This window comes from Pinus tabuliformis, chromosome 3_1 (genome assembly GCF_031772625.1).
Source record: "Pinus tabuliformis cultivar Carrire ecotype Pingquan chromosome 3_1, CPIR1, whole genome shotgun sequence".
Classification (NCBI taxonomy): Eukaryota; Viridiplantae; Streptophyta; class Pinopsida; order Pinales; family Pinaceae; genus Pinus; species Pinus tabuliformis.
Genome location: NC_142301.1, coordinates 131,875,766 through 131,897,760, shown reverse-complemented (window position 1 = coordinate 131,897,760; position 21,995 = coordinate 131,875,766). Strand labels below are relative to the sequence as shown.

Here is a 21,995-nt window from a genome sequence, read left to right as displayed (position 1 = left end):
GGAAATATAATAATCACTGTACAATGTACCGAAAAAATAATAATCACTGTACAGAAGACGTTTTAAAAGAAAAAAACAACCGACCCCTGTCACTTCAAATAGTTTTTTTTGACCGTGAAATTGTCAAAAATACCATTCTTCCTCTTCTTTTTTGGATGCCACTAAATTGGCGGAAGAGGATAAAGGGAAGTAAAGTCTTTCCAACGCTCCGCCCCATTGCTAAGGTGCAAAGGTCGAATAGGACCACAACAGCCAAATATAGAGGCCCAGAAAATATCAAGATATATAATAAATAAATATATTTTAATAAAATCAAATTTGACGGACTTTCTTCTATTCAATGTGGGCATGGTAAATGGAATGGACGCAAACGAATAATTCATTAGAGTTGAGGGGGTTTGGTATAAGGGGAGAAGGGTGTAGAGAATATGGTATTATTGTTTAACATGGGGGACGAAGGGTTAGAAGAAGAAATTGGATCCGGAAATCCTTTGATTTCCTATGATACCAACCACAATATCAATATCATTCAATCCATGGCTATGGCCACGCCCAATGAGGACGCTGGTTATGGTGGTGGTGCCTTGCCCATGTCGCTTCCATTACCATTACCAGCAAATCCTCTTCCCATTGTTCAGGTAAGCACTAAATCTACATCTCCGTCGGTCTTCATTCATCCATTATACCCTAACTCGTTTATTAAATATCTATTGCATCGTCTATATATATGTTTGTGTATATATACTTATAGCGTGACTAGGACCATGTGGGATTCTTTGCATTTCAAATCATAAATAGCGAGGGAAGGTATTTGAGTCCGTGGGTCTGGTAGAATGTGGTGGGGCTGCGAGTATTTTTCTTTTTGGGTGGTTTAATGGTTAAATTTGGTGCTTGTCTTTTTTTGAAATTGATTAGGTAAACTTTGCAATAGGAATGATGAAATTATAGACAAACTTCAAAAATCAACCATAACCAGCGAGAATAAACTTTAATTGATCTTAGTTTTAGAGACTGTTGAACTTAGGTAATTATGGTATGTAGATGAATGTTACTGTGAATTCATGGGTTCTAATTTCTTTCAAATTCAAAGCCGTAACTAATGGGGATGATGAATGCTAGTGATTTTTTTAACTGTGTTTTTTATTTGGGTGATTGTTGATTGGGGATCAGGGAGAGCAGAGCAAATGTGGGATGGAACCAGAAAAAAGCTTGGATGGCCCTGTCGATAATGTTGTTGCAGCAAACTTGGATGTTGCTTTCAAAATTGAAAGCCAGATGAATGCTTCTGTTGGAGTTCCACTTCTTCCTAATCAATCTCGGGAAGATCCAAAGAATGAGCACCAGTCATCAAGTACTCGGAACATGGGAGCCCTTGTAGTGAGAGATCAGGAGTTACAGCAATCACTTGGATTGGCTCTTTGGGTTAAGGTGAGTATGTTGAAGACAGTGAAGGTTTATGATTTTCAGATTTATTATTTTGTTACAGTTTCCATGTTGCAAAGTGCTGCCAACTTTACACTACACTCTTTTTATTAATTTTTTTTATTTTATTTTTAGTTTTTTAAGTTTGGAAAATATTTTGGAAAAATACAAGATTCTTCCCCATATTTGTGGATGGCATCAACCTATTGACATATACTAATATGCGTAGCCTAACCTATTTGAACTGGACACCTATTGCCATTGGGCATCAAAAGCTTCTTATATTCTATTTAGTACAATTTAATATAACAGTATGCACAGGAGAATTGGACACCTATTGCCTTTGGGCATCAAAAGCTTCTTATATTCTATTTAGTACAATTTAATATAACAGTATGCACAAGAAACAGTTTACAAAAGTAAAATGGTGACAATATGTACATCTAACATTTACCAAAAAATAAAAGAGTGGCAAAAAGAAAAGGTCACTACCCTGCTGTCATGAAGGGGCATAGACGCAGAAAATTAAATTTACAAATTCCCACCTTGATCTACAAAAATAATTGGCATAAGACTGAGTAACAGATAATGGTAAAAATCATTAATTCCTGCCCAGGGGTTCACCGGCAATAAACATCATTAAGTCAAGCTACTACAGCTGCAATTCTGGTTCATCATCCTTGAGTGTGGGCCCACCAGTTACCTCTGGTGGTTCATTGATAACCAGTTCCCCCCATCCATCATTTTTATCCTCAGGAAGCTTGTCTTCCTCTGAAATGGTTAGTGGAACACATAGTACTTTATCATCCAATGGAGGTTGAGGTGCCAGGCATCATCGTGCTGGCCACATGGTCAGTTCTTCTTCTATTCCTTCCACTCACATACCTGCTTGCCTGGATGATGGTGGCTAGAATCCTGACAGTAAAGTTTATACAATTTTTATTTGATCCCTTAAGTTCTTTTGCTTGATGTGCAGGGGGGAGGATTTACGTGTCAATATCAGCCTCAAGGACTCCCAATTAGTGATGATAGAATCTGTCCTCTGCCCGCACAATACCACTCCCAAATTACCCTTTGGATGGAGGCGTTGTGGAGTGCACTTTTGAAATGGAACACTTTTAGGCAATGTTGCATGAAGCGGGGAAGTTTTTTGGAAGTGAAGTGTGGGAAGCGTCATTTTCCAAAAATCTAGGAAGTGAAGCGTCTCGGAAGAATTTATTATATATACATATTTTTTTTTGTGTTTATGTTAAAAAAACATCCAAAATACCAAATTAGTTGTAGAAGATATGAAAACATGCATATTTGTGCATAAATCAAGATAGATATGGCATCCATTGTACATCAATGATTAATTTTTTGAGCATCAACCATCTAGATGCATCAACCATTAGAATCTAGATTCCTCTCCTCTTGTCTAGACTTTGCCTCTACTTTGTTTGTCTAGAGATATTAGTCAACATTGCCCAATTTTGATCAGACAGCTTGATCCAAGCCTTATAATATGGTAGAGAAAGCTTAACATCTCTGATCAATGATTTTGACTTGAGTGAAGGGTACTTTTTTGCTAAGGCCATGACAAAGGAGTTCAACAATCAACACTGCCAACACTGGGGTACATATAGGGTTTGGTGCACTTGATTAAATACCAATTACATACCCTCATACATGATATAATCTAATGAATGCCACATTCCCATTGATCCTAAATTTTTTGAAAACTATTAAGTCTGCTAAATTTTGAATGGGATATGAAGTTCTATTTTCTTCGTATGAAGTCTGATGAGGTTGGAACCACTCTCAAACATCTAGAGTCATTTCATGGTAATGTTAAAAATTTAAATAAAATGATGAAATCTTTTATCTTTCATTTTCATCCTTTTACTTTAAGAATTTAATATTACCATTAGGAAGCATCTAACCTCATCCTCTCTTTTCCCTCACTCACCCTCAACTCACCTAAACCCCTCCTAAATGCACGTTAAAAGCAAAAGAAAACAATTGGCCCTTGTGCAGAACCTTCCGCCTTCTCCTAGATCCGCTCGTGATCCTTTTTGGATCCGCGCCCAAACCTCCACATATTTGTGGCGGATCCTTTCTTGGATCCACGGTGGATTGGGAATCTAGAACTATGGATCAGTCCCACAGAGTTTCTAATTTCTAGGAATCGCCTCAAAACGACGGAACCATAGAGCCAATTTTCGGATTCGTGGTTCTGCTAGAGGATTGATTGCGGATCTGTATGGGACTTGGTTGCTGTCTTAGATCCTTGTGGGGGGAGGGGCAGGATTAGATCTAGGGTTTCCCTAGAGGATTGGCCACAGATCCTTATGGGACACGATTCCAACCTTAGATCCTTATGGGGGGGAAGGATCTTGCAACATTGCTTTTAGGAGTAGTTTCGAGGGCATGTTCCCAAAATGAACTACTCTTGGAAGCTCCCCTGATCTGAAATGGGGCACTAAAGGCTTCTTGTCAGCTTACAAGAACCTCTCCCACTCCAAAGCTTATTAATTTCCAAGATCTAGCTTATAATTAACTAATTGCGGAATTAAAAGTGCTTACGCTGATATTTAAATACATGTAACAGTAAATAATGTAGCAAATAAACAAACACATAAGACAACAATATAATATGGAGTTCACCCTAATATCTTGGGCTACGTCTCCTTGAGCTCTAGTCAACTCGACTGGGCTCTTTGGGATTATGGCTGAATTCTTTTACAAGCTCCACACTCAACTCCATTGGTTTACAACTGAACCAATGGGCTTAGAATGCCATCTTACCCCTGACTGTCCTCACTCTGTAGACAGACCTAAGCTTCTCTGGACTTGACTTCTTCAGTTAGTGCTCTGAGCTTCTTGAGCTTCTGGCTTTTCTGACTCCCTCAAAATTTTGTATTGTCTCTAGAACTCCTCCTTCTGTCTTCAACACACTTTGGACACCAGCAACAGCGTGATCATTTGATCTCTTTGCTGTTCTGCAGCTTCACTACAACATCATGGCTCTTAGAAGTCTGCTTTGAGCTCTCTGGCTCTGGCTCTCTAGCTAATTGGCTCAAGCTGTTAGCTCTCTGGCTCATCTGGCTCTGGCTCTCTTAGCTATCTGGCTTTGTCGATCTGGCTCTGCCTCCAACCTCTGGTGGCTTTGCCTCAAATTGGCCCTCTGGCTCTAAAGCTCTCAGGCTTTTCTGGCTCTCGGTGCTCAAGTTCTTAGGCTCTCTGTCCCTTCCTCAACCCGAGGAATCATCCCTGGGCAATTCGCCCCCAACCTCTGGTGGCTCTATGCCTCTATCAGCTCTGCGGCTATGGGATGTTACAGCGTGAGCTCTTTGGAGAGAGAACTTCCCTGAAGGGAGCCTGCTGTGAGCTCCTCGAAGGGAGACTAGCTTCTCTACTGCTACATTTGTGTGAGCTCCCCTTTTTCAATTGTGCTCTTTGGCTTTTGTGAGGCATTCTTCCGACTCTGTGACTTCCTGTCCGTTCTTCTGCGTGTAATTATTCCTTTGTCTCTTCGACTGGTCCTCTGGCTCACCAGCTCTGTGGCTCTGTGACTGGCCATCTGGCTCTGTGGCTCTCTGCATATAACACATTCCTGTTACAATGCATCATTGTTACAGAAATGCCTGCTTACAGCTTGGCACAAGGAATGGAAGCCGTTCTTACCATGGAAAATACACAGTCGGCCTCTTTTCGGACTAAATCTCGAATTAGCAATATAACGGAAATACACAGGAAAAACGCATCATGAGCCGTTTAATCGGGCTTCAAATATATGTAATCGCATCTATAAAACCATCGGGTCCGCCATTCTATCGCAAATCGCAATCGCAATCGCATAGGTGTATGGCAAAAAAACCCAATACACAAGAAATACACAGAAATCCTGTAAATCCGGATTTCGAAAGTTATGAAGTCGCGCTTATGAATTCTATTGGGTCTACCTTTCATCGGCATATCGCAAGTTGCATATCGCAATGTGCATTGGCCTTGGTATCGGGGGTTCGACAATCGCCGATCGACGTTATCGCATATCGCACAGTCGCATGGTCGCAAGTCGCAATGCCACGGGTCATGGTCCTCAACCTTCTTTGATTGCCAATCAACGATCATATCCTGACCGTTGATCTGTGCACCCGATCCAACGGTCCACGTGCAATCGCTGATCGCTTATCACAAAACCTTTATGCCTTTGGCTAAGTCCTTCCCTTTGGATGTATTGTGATGCGATATGAAATGTCCCCTTTATAATATATATATGTGATATCAATGCTCCATATATATATATATTTGCGATGCGATGAAGGAATGCGATGTGATGAACTCTAAGGGATTTTATGTTTAAAAACACATTTTCCCTTAAGTCCCATTTATAAGAAATTGCCTCATTTTCTAAGGATAATGGGCAATCTTCTTTTTACAATAACTTCTTCATCCGAAGTCCATTTTAGCCCATTCAAATTGCGTTAGATTCAGATTGAAGAGATCTATGCAATGAGACTATTTCCAGGCGCATCCTTTGACTTTCATTTTTCCTCTGTGAGAAAAATTCATAGACTTAGAAGTCTATTAGATCCATTTTGGATCATCCCCCCCCCCAAAAAAAAAAAGTGTCCCTCGTCTTAAGTAGTGCTCTTGCTCGATGCTTCACTTTGATGACACTCTTCCTTTTCTCCTATGGTGCTCCCTGGACACTCTTGTGGTGCATCTTGCATGCTCTCATGGTGTCCTTCCATACATGTTCCACTAAAAAGGATTATAAATAACTAGAAGATGGACTGGCCAATGCTATGCAGAGTTTATTTTTGAGTGAAAAACTTAGAACATATCCAAATGTGAAAAAGACAATGTCATGTGATGTGTCATGACATTGTAGGTAATGTCAAGCTCTCACTCCCCTCTCCACAGGAAAAAACCCTCCCTGGTCTTAAGTCGTGATCTCACTCCAATGCTTCACGTTGATGACACTCTGCCTTTTCTCCCATGGTGCTCTAGCCAATGCTACGTAGAGTTTATTTTTGAGCACAAAAGGTTATTTAAAGGCATATTTTTAGTTCATAACCAAATGTGCAAAGGAAAATGTCATGTGATGTGTCATGACATTTAAGGTAATGTCGAGCTCTCACTCCCCTCTCCACAAGAAAAATCCCTCCCTTGGTCTTAGGTAGTGCTCTCACTCATATGCTTCAGTTTGATGAAACTCTGCCTTTTAGTTTTCTCCCGTGGTGCTCTAGCTAATGCTACGTAGAGCTTATTTTTGAGCAAAAGAGGTTATTTGCAAGCATAACCAAATGTCAAAAAGACAATGTCATATGTTGTGTCATGACAATTAAGGTAATGTCAAGTTCTCACCCCCCACTCCACAAGAAAAACACCCCTCCCTGTTCTTAAGTATTGCTCTCACTCCTATGCTTCACTTTGATGACTCTCTACCTTTTCTCCCATGATGATCGCTCTATGCTCTTGTAGTGCATCTTGCATATTGGTGTGGTGCCCCTTGGATATTCTTGCCATACATGTTCCACTACAAAGGGTTATAAATATTTAGAAGATGGACTAGCCAATATAGTTATTTTTGAGCAAAAAAGGTTGTTTGCAAGCGTAAGCATACTTTTAGAACATCGAGTTCTGGAACCAGAAATGATTGATTTGGTGCGGCACTGATTTTTTTTACATTGAATTGGCCGGTTTTGTATCGAACCAACTCGTTTTGTACAATGTGGCCAAAGACTTTCCAAATGCAATTAAAAAAAACAAGAATTTTTGAGTGGGGCAACCTAATATTCAACCCTATGGCTCTACTATTGCTATGCAATTCATGGTGATGTTAAATTCTTAAAGTAAAAGGTTTCAACCTTTTACTTAAATTTTTAACATTACCATGAATTAACACAGGATGTTTGAGAGTGGTTCCAACCTCATTGGATATCATATGGAAAAAGTAGAATTTTAGGTCTCACTCAAAATCCAACAGGATTCACAATTTTTTAGGATTTCAAGATTGGGGGGATTGTAACATTTACTTTGGATTTTGTCGTGTATGAGGGTATGGAACTAGTATTTAATCAAGAGCACCAAGCCCTCTATGTACCTTGATGTTATTAGTGGCATTGGTTGTCGAACTCCTTTATCATGACACTACTAAAAATGTACCCATCACCAATGTTGCACGAAGCGGGAGCGAAGCGGAAGCGCGAAGCGCGGAAGCGTCATTTTCCAAAAATCTAGGGAGCGAAGCGTCCGCGGAAGCGTCTGCTATATATATATATATTTTTATATATTTTTTTGCATTTATACTCAGAACAAACATCCCAAATACCAAATTAATTGTAGAAGACATGAAAACATGCATATTTTTGCATAAATCAAGATAGATATGGCATCCATGATTCCATTGTAGTTACTAGTATGTACAACAATCATCTATATTCTAGCTATTACAAACATACATCAAATTTTTAAGCATATTATAAAACATAAAACATTTAAGCATATTATAAAACATAAAACATAGAGCATATTATGATTTATCTAGCAAGTGAGCAACTGTCAACATTTGTCATGTCCAAAATTCAAATAATAATGTTTACAAAATATGTCACTTGGTCACCGCCAAGCCAAAAAGGTTCAAAATTCAAATTCACAAGTCTACAAGTCTAATGAGTAATCTATAGACTATGACAAAAAGAAGTAGATTGTGAATATATCTACTAATCTCTCCTCCTTCCACCACGAATAGAACGTGATGGCGTGCCTCCACGTGGTGGCAATGAAGAAGATGGTCCCTGTGTAAGTCGTGGCACTGGAACTGATGAAGAAGAACCCCCTGCTGTTGGTGTTGAACCATGGAACCTAGGACCAGATGGGGGTGGGGGTGGTGGCATATCAACACGGTCATCATCATCCTAGAATCGCTCAAAAAATTCATGCAAAAAAAAAAAAAACACTAGTTAACAAAAAAATTAAAAACATGAATTAGAGAAATGCTTTATAAGGGAAAATTGGAAAATTCATACCACAATGGACATACCTGGATAAGAGCATCCTCTAATTGCTCTAGTTGCAACACTCCATCCTCCAAATTGGGCTCCTCTGGATGCTTGTCCCAAGTCAACAAGTCTTTATTAGACTTTGCATCTTCACAGTAATGGGACAACAATCGCAAGTTGTAATGAACATAAACCAAGCTCTCTGCCCGATCTAAACTCAACCTGTTCCTTTTAACACTGTGGATGAAAGAATAAGAGCTCCAACACCTCTCTGCAGAAGAAGTGTTTACCACCTGTGATAGCACCCGCAATGCCAAACTCTGTAGAAGTGGAGTAGGCCCTCCATGCATGTTCCACCACTCAAGAGCAGAAAAATGCTCTCGATCTTCAATTGAATGCATGCTCCCAAATGGACCAGTGTTGAGCGTATAGTTGCTCACCTGTCTCCGTACCAATGCAGCCTCCTCATTATCAGGGATTAATCTACTCAATGCAGCCATATATTTTTCGTGAACCTCTTTATCTTGGTGTGGTTTTTTCCTGCTTCCCCCCCCAGGTGCTGGTTTTGAAAGCCATGATGGATGATAGTACCTAGGTGTCAAAACATATGCTAATGCATGCAATGGAACATTTAGCATATCCCATCGCTTTTCCACCTCTTCACGAATATAATTGTACAAGGTGGTATCTCTAGGCTCAACAATGTCTTTAATCTGCCCCAACATGCTATCCATTTGCTCATACACCTCCCCAATTACTGGTCGATCTGAATCTGCAAACTTGATCATGTAATAAATTGGTTTGGTGAATTGCAAAACATATTTAACCTGTGACCAAAAGTAAGTGTCAAGAACAGTGTCCTTGACTACATTAGCAGTAGCACCATCTGTACACTGGTTAATTTCATCCCATGTTTCAGCACACACCAGATTAGTTAAAGCTTGTCTCACCTTCACTAGCCGCCTAAAGGTGAGGTAATAACTAGCAAATCTTGTCTTTGCAATTTTAAGCAATTGCAACTTGGAGTAAGTGCCATAGAAGTAGTTTACCCTTGTATGCCCTGTGATGAATTTAATGAGCTGCTTCCCTTTCCTGTAAACCTCAGCAATCCACCCACATTCTTTGTGTTTCACAATATCATGCATCAAAAGGTTCAATGTGTGAACCAGGCACCCAGACCAAAAGATGTGTGGATGAGTACGCTCAATAATTTTTCCTGCTGCCTTACAATTTGCTGCATTATCTGTGATCACTTGAACCACATTATTCGGACCAACATCTTTGATTGATTTCAATAGGAGATCTGCAATGTTTTGTGCAGTTGCACTGATGGAGGAGGAGTCATGACATGCAATAAATACTGCACCCTTAGAAGAAACACCAAGAACATTTATCAAATGTTGGTTTCTAATATTTGTCCACCCATCTGATACAATGGATACCCCATAATCCACCCACTCATGTGTAAAACGTGTCAAAGCTCTTTGAACCTTAGCTTTTTCTCTTTCTAATAACACTGTTCTAGCTTTCTCATAGTTGGGGGCCTTGTATCCTTTTGGGGCTTCATTGATGGCCTTTACCATGTCATGCCAATAGGGAGAGCGAAGCACATTGAATGGTACACCGCAAGCACAAAGAAAACGGACTACCTTTCCATCCACATCATCCCTCCCAGTAACATTAAGGAAATCCCCTATTGTTTTTCTACCTCCAGAGGTTGCAGAAGTACCATAAGGAGATGGGCAACTACCAAATTTAGAGGTTGCACTTGATTCTGAATGAGTTTTTTGTTTCTTGTTTTTTTGTTGTGCAGCCATCTCTATTTTGATGTATTTTTGTCTTTGTTCACTTGAAATTTTTGGGCAAATGGCTACCCCCACAGAACCCTTTTTTTCATCACTCTCTAGCACCCCACAAAAATGCCTCCTCAGACGGGTATATGAACCCGTATATGGTTTTCCTCCATGACAATCATGAGGGCACATCCATTTGTAAGATCCACCACCCTTTCCCCCTTCAAGTTTGGTCACATAGTTCCACAAGGGATTTGATGTACCTTTCCCATCTTGTGCTTCAGTGTCCTCTTCAAGTTCATCCCCTTCCTCTTCAAACCCTTCCTCCTCATCATACATTGGGTCACTACTATTAGGACCAAGTTCATCCCCTTCCTCTTCCCCTCTATTCCTCACCCTTGCCATCATTAAAACCAAGAGTGGAATGATACATAGAAGCCAAAAGAACACCATCTTGGAATATGGATATAGGTGGTGGACAACCTGTAAATAAAGGAGCAAGTAGAAACAATGGGAAAGAGTAGGAGAGGGAGGAGAAAAATACAATTTTTTTTTCAAAAAAACAAGGGAGTTTGGGGTTTGAACTTACCTCTTTAGCTCTTGTAGATGAAGTCCTCCAAGCTCTTGCTCCAAGCTCCTCCTCCTTCTCCTAGCTCCTCCTTCTTCACTCCTCCAAGCTCTCCTCTCTTCTCCTCTCCTTTCCTCTCTTCTCTTCTCCTCTCCTCTCTTCTCTTCTCCAACTCTCATAAACTCAAAGTGAGAAAATGAGAAGAGAATGGGGGCTTTATTCTTTTCTAAAGTCACCCTAGACTCACCCTAAACTAACCTAACCCACCCCCTCATGCTAGTTAAGTCACATATTAAAACAAATTTAAAAAAAATAAATTAAAAAAAAGGAGGCCGCGGGGTTGCTTCCGGAATCGCCTGGGTGGCGTGCGGGTGGCGTGCGGTTCCGGGCCGGAAGCGTGGCGCCACCCCGTGCCCGAACCGCCCTCCGATCCGCGGTTCCGGGGTGGCCGCAACCCAAAAGGCAGGAATCGCATTTAAATTCCGGAACCGCGCCACCTCCTCCTCCGAATCGCGCTTCCAAATTGGATTCCGGGACGGTTCGCTCCGATCCGCGGTTCCGGGTTTGGATCCTCCGGGGGGGGGCGATTCCTGCAACCCTGCCCATCACTCAAACAAAATCTTGACTTGACATGCTACGTTTCTTATTTTATTTTAATGCTTAGAGGGTGATATTGACCACGATGATCCTAATATAGGTAATGATTTTGATGATATGTAGGTATATGTTGTAACATGCTTTTATTTGGATGCTAGAGGCCAACTAGAGCATGTTTGTTGATGTATTTTCAATTCAGAGATGGATTGCACTTGGTGCTATTTTGGTTATGTGCACCCTTACATGCTATATAAATGAGAACTTTTACTTATTTGTGTATAAATAGTTTGGATTCATATGGATGCACATGAATATAAATGTTTACTAGAATAACGCTATTTTAGTGTTTAATGCTCATTTATGTAGATAAGATCGTTTGTGATCTTATTAGCAGTTTCTTATTAGAAACTTGCTTTTTCTATTTCTTAGTAGAAACTTGTTGTTTCTGTAAATAAATTTGTATTATTTATTGAGCTTCATTGCTCATTGTTAATCAATTCAATTCATTCATTGATTATGGTATCAAAGCTCAGGTATTTTTTCGAAATAATTTTTCATTGTTTGAAAAATTTTGTGCTTTATTTCGAAATTGCTCTTTAGGAGTCTGATTTTTTTTTTACTGGGCGTCACAATTTTTGAGCCGCAGTTTTTTAATTGGGTGTCGCGTTTGTTTTCCCTTACATGCTATATAAATGAGAATTTTTGCTTATTTGTGTATAAATAGTTTGGATTCATATGGATGCACATGAATATAAATGTTTATTAGAATAATGCTATTTTAGTGTTTAATGCTCATTTATGTAGATAAGATCGTTGTGATCTTATTAGCAGTTTCTTATTAGAAACTTGCTGTTTCTATTTCTTAGTAGAAACTTGCTGTTTCTGTAAATACATTTATATTATTTATTGAGCTTCATTGCTCATTGTAAGTCAATTCAATTCATTCATTGATTATGGTATGAGAGCGTAGGTATTTTTTTCGAAATTTTTTTTCATTGTTTGAAAAATTTTGTGTTTCATTTCGAAATTGCTCTCTAGGAGTCTGAATTTTTTTTTACTGGGCGTCACAATTTCTGAGCCACATTTTTTTAATTGGGCGTTGCATTTGTTTTCCGTTGGAGTTCGACAGGCCTTGGCAAACACCACGGGAGCCTTCTGAGGGTTTTCAAGTTACCGACGTAAAACTCTTCCGTCTTTGCTCAAAATTCCTCGACCTTTTCCTTCGTAGAGGGTTTTGACATTGCTGAAACAGATGCTTCAGGAGTGGCCACCGCAAGGGTTTGAAGGTACAGCTTGCACAAATTCGTTGAAAGATAGCTTGCCTTGAAGTTCTTCGGCCGTGAAATGCTCTTCGTGTAAAGATCGGCTTCGGATTTTTTTTGTGGACGCGGCTTACGAAATTGCCCGGGGTACGCACAATTAATCTGACCCGTCACCCCTCAGAAATTTGTGCTTCTTGCTAGGGACATGCAATTATCTGTGTAGAGCAGAGATCGTTGAATCAGTAGCCTAATTCGGTCGCAAAAGGGATTGACACCATTGACCCATTGCCAGAGAACCGACGGGGGCAGGTCCTGTGTAGTCGAACTCATCTATTGGTCAAAGTCGACTTTGGAAACGCTGTAGCGGAGGGTGGATTTTATAAACCTATGCGTGAAGGCCAAACAACGTTAAGAAAAACAATAATAAATCGCACGCACAGTGCAGCCACGGGCCAAGAGTATCGATCCACATCTGACGCATCTTTGAAAAACAAATTTCTGAATGTGTGAAACACGATTTATGATGCAAAGCATCGCTGAGGAGACAGGGACATATTGCTGAAGGCGAAATTAATTGTTTACTTGGCAGGGCTGAGTTTTCATTCTGGTTCTATTTCATATTGCACCAGCACCTGTCAGATTTTGTTCGGATCAGCGGGCATCTGCATTGAAATCCGTGCCAGACTCCTTTGTTGTTTTCTGTGTCTTGGGAAACGTGCAGATGGCCTCGCTAACCAACCTGATGTTGGAAGGCAGTCAACGCTTTAATGGCACCAATTATAACATCTGGAAACAGAGAATGTTGACCATTTTTGAATATAGGCGTCTTGACCAGCTCGTTTTGGGAAAAGAGCTTAGTCCTGGTACACCTGGTGCAAATCAAGATAAGTTTGATGATCGAAATCGAGAGGCTGTTATGCTTCTCAAACTCTCTGTGACTGATGATCAGTTACCACAGATTCCTTTCGGCAAGACAACTGGCAAAATCTGGCAACATTTGAAGGAATTGCACGAGACGTCCGACAAGAGCAGAGTTTTCTTTCTAAAGAATCAGCTGTTCTCCATCATGATGGACGAACGTATGTCTTTACAGGAACATCTTAACAAGATTAAAGACATTCAAGATCAGCTCGAAGCCATTGGTCGGACCATGGAGGAAGAAGATATGATAGTCATCACTTTGAAAAGTCTACCAAAACCTTATGAGCACTTCATAGAAACACTCAACATTACCTTCACTAATGTTGATCTGAAGTTTCCAGAGTTACCAAACTCCTGCAGCAGGATCGTTGGAAACAACGCTTTGGTAGTGGTGCTTGATCAGCGTCCTCAGAAAATGCTTTTGCTGCCAAATATCAGTCCTCTCAGTCCTTTCAACAGAAAGGTTCTTCTCAGCGTTCTGATCCTGCTAAGAAGAAAAATTTGTAGTGTAATTACTGTCACAAGTTTGGCCACATGAAGAAAGATTGCCGACAGAGGATTGCTTTTGAATAGAAGAAGCAGGGGGGGTCTCATCAGAAAGCGAATGTTGCAGAACACTTCGAGCAGAAGGAATCTGCCTTTTACGCCTTTATGGCTAAGAGGTCCTCAGATCATGCCCCGTCTTCTGCCTGGTACATTGACTTTGGTGCATCATGTCATTTTTCTCACAGGCGTGACTGGTTTACTGACTTCTCATCTTTCAGTGATTCCGTGGTATTCGGCGGAGGTGAAGAGTACACAGTGGTTGGCAAAGGTACAGTTCAGATCCAGTCTGATGGGCGCACACTCATCTTCCTCAATGTGTACTATGTTCTTGGTATGGAAATTAATCTGCTATCTGTCAGCCAGATTATGAGGAACTCTCCTCGGTTTGATGTGGTGTTCAATGCGCACAAGTGCTCCATTCTTGACAGGGAAACTCGTCTTACGGTTGCTGTTGGCCTAGAGGATCATGGCCTATACAGGCTTCTTGACACTTGTGATTCTCCAGAAGTGGCTTTAGCAGCTCATGTTTCTCCCATCAGCACTCTGTGGCATCATTGATATGGGCATCGAAACATTCAGTATCTCTCCCAGCTATCTTGGGAGGGACTTCTGTCAGGGTTATCTAATATTCAGACTCGGCGTTTGGGAGTGTGCGGCGCTTGTCAAGCTGGCAAGCAACATCGGTCTTCATTCAAGGATGGAAAATCTTGGCGCGCATCTAAGGTACTCCAGTTAATTCATGCTGATATTTGTGGTCCTATGATTACATCTTCAATTATTGGTTGCAAATATTTTTTTCTTATTGTAGATGATTTCAGTAGAAAGATGTGGGTGTACTTTCTAAAACATAAATATGATGTATTTATTATCTTTCAGAAGTTTAAGTCCTTAGTTGAAAAAGAGTCCGGTTGTAATATCATAACTCTTAGGACAAATAACGGGGGGGAATTTTGTTCTTCTGCTTTCTCCAACTTCTGTGATACCCATGGCATCAAACGCCGATTAACTACACCCTACACTCCTCAACAGAACAGTGTTGTCGAATGTCGCAATCGTACGGTTGTTGAAATGGCTTGTTCCATGTTACAACACAAGAGTGTTCTGAACAAATTTTGGGTTGAAGCAGTGTTTACTGCTGTCTATCTTCTTAACCGATCACCTACTCAGGCTGTTAAGGGGAAGACTCCAGAAGAGGTTTGGTTTCGCCGTAAACCTAAGATCAGTCACCTCAAAGTGTTTGGCTCGGTTGCATATGTTTGGATTCTAGCTGCTAAGCGCTCTAAGTTGGATTTCAAAAGCCAGAAACTCATGATAACAGGGTACAGTGATCACCACAAGGCCTATAGGCTGATAGATATAGACACTGATCGTATTATCTTCAGTTGGGACGTAGTATTTGATGAAGGCAGAGGGTTCTTTCAGTCTCCTCCTTCTGAGCAGTGTTCTGAGGATCAACCTCACAGTGTTCTTCTTCCGTTAGGTCCACCTGATGGGAGGGATGATGCAACATCAGTATTTGATGATGCATTACCTGAGTTCCCTTCGAAAAATAATCCTCCTCTCGCTGCTCCTGTTGTTCCTGAGCCTCCTCCACCTACTCCAGATATTGGTTCTTCTACTCTCCGGCCTAAATGGTGGGCTAAAACTACTGGTGTCTCTGGGATAATGAGCCCCTTGAAGGTAGAACTTCCAGAAATAAGAGCAAACAACAGGCACAGTAAATTTTGCTCTTATGGCTAACCTACACAGTGTTTTCGAGCCTCAAACCTATTCAGAGGCTAAGGGTATACCTGAGTGGGAACAGGCTATGGAAGATGAATTCCAGAGTCTTCAGAAGAATCACACTTGGAGCCTTTTAGATCTTCCTGCAGGGAAGAAGCCCATTAGCTGCAAATGGGTGTATAAAGTGAAATACAAAGCTGATAGAACCCTAGACAAGTATAAGGCTCGCCTTGTTGCTCGAGGGTTCTCACAGAAGGAAGGTATAGACTATGAGGAGACCTTTGCTCCTACAGCCAAGATGAGTACCATACGGCTCGTCCTTGCCTTAGCAGCTCAGTTCAGTTGGAAAGTCCATCAGATGGATGTAAAGAGTGCTTTTTTGAATGGTGACTTACAGGAAGAAGTCTACATGACGCAGCCTCCAGGATTCAAGGTTGCGGTCAAGAACAGAACGTCTGTAGATTAGTCAAAGTAGTCTATGGTTTGAAACAAGCCCCTCGAGCTTGGTACATGAAAATTGATAAGTACCTAACAGATCATGGCTTTTAGCGGAGTCCATCTGATGTAACCCTGTATATCAAACATACTGGTGATGATATTCTGTTTGTGGTTGTCTATGTGGATGACCTTATCATTACTGGAAGTTTAGCACATTTGATCCATGGGATCAAAAGGATTTGTGCAGCACTTTTGATATGACAGATTTGGGACTTCTTCATTACTGTTTGGGGGTTGAAGTCTGGCAGACTGAGAACAACATCTTTCTCTCTTAGTCCAAGTATGCCAGAAGTCTTGTGGATAGGTTCAGAATGCAGGATTGCAAACCTGCCACGACTCCTATGGAACCAGGGCTCAAACTTTCAGCTCAGTGATCCTCACCACTTGTGGATGAATCTTTATTCAGGCAATTAGTGGGTAGCCTCATCTACCTTACTACCACTAGACTTGATATCAGTTTTGCAGTGAGCTACATTTCACGCTTCATGACAGCTCCTAAGGCTGATCATTGGATAGCAGCGAAGCGTGTGCTGCGTTATGTGAGTGGCACTCCTGATTATGGACTTTTGTACACTCGGAGTTCAGATCCTACACTCAGTGGTTACACAGATTTCGACTCAGCAGGTTCGGTTGATGACCGTAAATCTACAGCTGGGTATGTGTTTAGTCTGGGATTCGGTGCTGTAACATGGACTATTAAGAAGCAGCAAGCAGTGGCTCTCTCCTCGACAGAAGCAGAGTATCGGGGAGCAGTTAAGGCATCTTGTGAGGCAGTTTAGCTTCGACGTATGCTTGCGGTTATGCATGTTTCCCAGGCAGGTCCTACTCCCTTGTTCTGTGATAATCAAGGAGTGCTCAAACTCGCCAAGAATCCAGTCTTCCATGAATGAACAAAGCATGTGGAAACCTATTGTCACTACATTTGACAGCTTGTTGAAGACGGATCCTTTCAGTTGCTGTATGTTCCCACCACGGAGCAGCCAATAGACATCTTCACCAAGCCCCTTGGTCCTGATAAGTTTGTAAAATTCAGAGGGTCTATAGGTGTTGTAAATAGATTGAGCATTAAGGGAGGGTATTAGAATAATGCTATTTTAGTGTTTAATGCTCATTTACGTAGATAAGATCGTCTGTGATCTTATTAGCAGTTTCTTATTAGAAACTTGTTTCTATTTCTTAGTAGAAACTTGCTGTTTCTGTAAATACATTTGGATTATTTATTGGGATTCATTGCTCATTGTAAATCAATTCAATTCATTCATTGATTAATGTTTTCTTTAAAATCTGAATATTTTTGTATGTTTTCTTTAAAATTTGAATATTTTATATGTTTTTAGTCGAATGTTTTTTTTTACCAGTTTCAGTCTGGTTTTGACTAGTTCCTAGTTAAGAGGGTTTTTTGGTTCGATCATCGGTTCGGTTTCAATAACATTGCTTGTAACAATAGTTTAAAGAAGAAAAGAGAAATTAATAACTCACTATATCCATGTGTTTAGATTAACCATTGATGGAGATTGTTTTAAGTACACTAAATATGTTCCTGATGAAGAATTGACATCTATCAAATGTACCCTTATGATGCAAAATTAGGAATGAAAATTTATTAGAGTCTAGACTAGTAGGCATAAGATCCTCTTGCAATTACTCTTGCAATCAAGTAATAAATGGTATTGAAGGGCCCATGAATTCTTTTTCCTAGTGTTGGAGGGGCACAATGGTGTTCCAAGGACATCATAAATAACATGACCATAGACTTAAAGATATTGACTAATCATGAGGTGTCTACCCAACATTTGCATTGTTTGGCAACATGGGTACTTCATAGGTTGTGAGCATTTCTTTTGCAAAGAGGTATTAGAACGCCTACATTGTACTTTCTATTATATGCTCTAAAACTTTGGAAGTTTTAATTAGCTTTAATTAGTGAACTATTAGATGGTTAATGTTACATGTTTTGTACTAAATGGTTGATGCTGTAATGATTAATCTACTAATGGGTAACATTTCTCACTCTATAATCTATGTCACACAGTTCGAGTTCAACAATGGTTTGAGAGTGGTTTCGACCTCATTGGATTTCATATGGAGAAACTAGAATTTTAGAGTTCACTCAAAATTCAACATACTTAAATGGTTTTCAGGATTTCATGGTTTGGGGGATTGCAATGTTTCCATTTGATTCTATCATGCATGAGGGTACGAGATTGGTGTTTGATCAAGAGCATGAAGCCCTTTAAGAACCTTGATGTTGGCGGCATTGATTTTTGAAATTTGTTGATGTTGGTGGTATTGATTGTTGAACTCCTCTACAATGGCCTTAACAAGAATGTACCCTTCATTCAAAGGAAAATAATTGGTTAGGGATGCTAAGCTTTTTCTACCACATTATAAGGCTGAGGAGATGAACCCTTCAATCAAACCAAAATCACTAGTTAGGCATGTTAAACTTCAATCTCTATGATATTATAAGGTTGAGCAATCCAAGTCTGAAGACTTTGAGCGAGATGATGTTTATGTCTCTCTAGCTGATGATCCCATTTTTAGTAGTGCTGAATCAATGATGAGTTTCATGAGTGATCATGTTGATCAATGATTTGTAGTTTTGATATTTATGTTTGTTGCTACTACTACCACTATTGCTAAGGTTGCAAAGGAGTTTTAGGAGTCCTCAAACACTCAACCAGATTATTTATGTAGCTCATGTTGATGATCCCTTGTCTAGTAGTGGTGATGAGTTTGATCATGATGAGGAGTGATCATGTTGATCACTGATATGTAGACTTGTAGTAGGCTAGTGATCCCATAGCTTATAACATTGTTTTTGGACTCTAGAGGCCATTTAGAGCCTCATTGATTATGTATTATGTTGTTGATATGTATTGCACTTGGTGCCAATTTGATATATTCACCTTTACCTGGTATATAGATGAACAAAATTTGCATATTTTATCTCTATTGGTTTGGGATCATGGTTTTAAATCTTAAAAATAATTTTTTTCATTAAAAACTAATTATTTCATATACTTTTTTAAAGACTGGTTCATTGAGATCTGACCAGTCCCGGTTTGTAACCCGATTTCTGGTCACCGGTTCCGGTTTTTAACACTATGATATATATATATATATATATATATATATATATATATAAAAAAAATACCGAAATATAGTGCTTGATCCATATTTTTTAGAAATTAGAACACCTACAGATATGAATCATAATGATATCCATTAAGTGTTTAGTATTTAGTAATTTACTAGTTAGTTTATTAATTTACTACATCAATGATGTTCACGTTTCAATGTTCATTGTTCATGTTATTAACAATTGTTCAAACACATAAGAAACTACTAACTAGAAATTTAGAAATATCATGATTGATAAAATAAAACTAGAAATTTAGAAGAACTTGTGAATTGCGCTCTCAATGTGAAGTTGTGAGCATTGCACTTGAATCCGACGAAATTCTTCACACTGCACAAATTTGATTTTGGTAGTGAGCAAACTCGACTTTGGTGATGAACAATGACAAAAAAATCCAAAATAAACCATGTCGTGGGTTTTAAATGTCACTTTTTGTGGGACACGTGTCCTAAGAGCCAAATACATTAGGGCATGTTTTTGCCATCTCCAAAACACATGTCTCAATTGGAGGACACGAAGAAAAACGTTTTTGACACGTTTTAGGGCATGTTTCGTGTCCGACACGTGAAATACGGGACATGAGACCCTGAGGGACGTGTCCTTAGACTTATATATATATATATATATGACAAAATAATAAAAAATCAAAATCAATCAATAAAAATTCTGATTAGTAAACATACAATAATAACCTAATCATAATAACATCTAATTATCAATGACATTAGTTAAATATAAGCATACACCATAGTAGTTTGCAAATGCAAAAAGAAATGACATAATTTTCAATTTTCAAAATTTAAAAGAATGTCTATAATGTCAAATACTTGTAATCTCTGAAAAAATCACAAAATTAAAACATAATTAGAATTTAAACATACAAATTACAATACAACTATATTGCAAAATCATGGAGAACATCTTCAAATTTCAAAATTAAAAAAAGGAAGTCAATAATGTCAAGTAGTTATAATCCATATGCGTGAACCTCATTTTTTTTACCAAATTCAGCTTTAGGTTTGACTTGAGGTTCGAATTCGATCAGGTTTGACCTTTGGGTTTGGATTCAGGTTCGATGAACCTGAACAAATCTGAATTCTTTTTGGGGTTCGCCGAATCTCAAACTTCAATGTTCAAATTCGGCCAATCTTGTGACATTGTCCATTAATAGTATAGTACTTATCTACAAGTAGCACAAATATGTATATTTTCACATTTATTCAACTATTTGGCATTCTATGTGTTTTTTTAAACATATGAAAATCTATACTCTGTATTAAATGCTCTTGGGTTTTTTTGGGAAATGGTGCTCTAGGGACTCTTGTTCCAACTTGTGTTATGTCCTTTGACGCTACTCCTAGTTAGTGCTTCGCATTGCACCTATCACAATATTATTGGAATTATCGCAATAATATCACCAAAACCAACCTCGATGATAATATTGGCAATATATGTTGCGATAATTTTCCCTTTTGAAATTATTGTGATAATTTCAATTTATCATGATAATTTAGCTAATTATTGCAATAATTAGGAAATTATTGTTATGACTTTGTCATTATCACCTTATAACTTTTTAAAAATTACTTGGGGGATTGTGCTCTGACTCTTGAGGATACCGTGACTATTTTTCATTAGGCTAACAAAGGGAAATCTATTGTTTTCATTTCCCATGATTCATCTCATAAGATACATACCCTAGTAGTTAATGGTAATATTAAATTCTTAAAGGAATGAAAATGAAAGATATGTATGATCTAAAGTAAAAGTGACATTCTCCTTTATTTTTCAATTTCATTCTTTTACTTAAATTTTTAACATTATCATTAGTTGTTTCAGGATGTTTAAGGGTGGTTCCAACTCCATTGGATTTCATATGGAGGGTAGACTTTTAATCTCATTCCAAATTCAGTAGACTCAATAGTTTTCAGGATTTAAAGATCGAAAGGATTGCAATGTTTCTTCTAGGGACCTTGTTCCAACTTGTGTTATGTCCTTTGACACTACTCCTAGTTAGTGCTTCGCATTGCACCTATCACAATATTATTGGAATTATCGCAATAATATCGCCAAAAGCAACCTCAATGATAATATTGGCAGTATATGTTGCGATAATTTTACCTTTTGAAATTATTGTGATAATTTCAATTTATCATGATAATTTAGCTAATTATCGCAATAATTAGGAAATTATTGTTATGACTTTGTCATTATCACCTTATAACTTTTTAAAAATTACTTAGGGGATTGTGCTCTGACTCTTGAGGATACCGTGACTATTTTTCATCAAGCTCTAACAAAGGGAAATCTATTGTTTTCATTTCCTATGATTCATCTCATAAGTTTCATACGCTAGTAGTTAATGGTAATATTAAATTCTTAAAGGAATGAAAATGAAAGATATGTATGATCTAAAGTAAAAGTGACATTCTCCTTTATTTTTCAATTTCATTCTTTTACTTAAATTTTTAACATTATGATTAGTTGTTTCAAGATGTTCAAGGGTGGTTCCAACTCCATTGGATTTCATATGGA

At 38.9% G+C, this 21,995-nt stretch overlaps 2 protein-coding genes across 5 annotated transcripts in view; one reads left to right on the top strand and one right to left on the bottom strand.

Moving 5' to 3' along the window:
* Window positions 1-350: 350 nt before the first annotated feature.
* Window positions 351-21,995, top strand: part of LOC149186114 (histone-lysine N-methyltransferase SUVR5-like) — a 41,799-nt gene continuing 20,154 nt past the window's right edge. Inside the window, exons 1-2 of one of the 4 annotated variants that reach the window (XM_089410904.1) lie at window positions 351-638; window positions 1,171-1,428. In XM_089410904.1, coding sequence (XP_089267030.1) covers window positions 429-638; window positions 1,171-1,428 — 468 coding nt within the window. In that variant the 5' untranslated portion in view covers window positions 351-428. The remainder of the gene's footprint in view (window positions 639-1,170; window positions 1,429-21,995) is intronic. The other 3 variants (XM_089410903.1, XM_089410901.1, XM_089410902.1) reach the window with 3 other exon arrangements.
* LOC149186115 (uncharacterized) lies at window positions 8,025-11,276 on the bottom strand. Its single transcript, XM_089412558.1, has 2 exons — window positions 8,453-11,276; window positions 8,025-8,327 (listed from the first exon to the last, which is right to left on the bottom strand). Exons 1-2 carry the CDS (start codon window positions 10,655-10,657, stop codon window positions 8,133-8,135), a joined length of 2,400 nt encoding a protein of 799 aa, XP_089268684.1. The 5' UTR covers window positions 10,658-11,276; the 3' UTR covers window positions 8,025-8,132.

Bases quoted from the DNA above. Each gene is read 5' to 3' on its own strand.
- LOC149186115 (XM_089412558.1), bottom strand. From the start codon at position 10,657: ATGGTGTTCTTTTGGCTTCTATGTATCATTCCACTCTTGGTTTTAATG. The intron at 8,328-8,452 runs GTATGTCCATTG...GAGCGATTCTAG, and splicing joins TAGAGGATGCTCTTATCCAG to GATGATGATGACCGTGTTGA.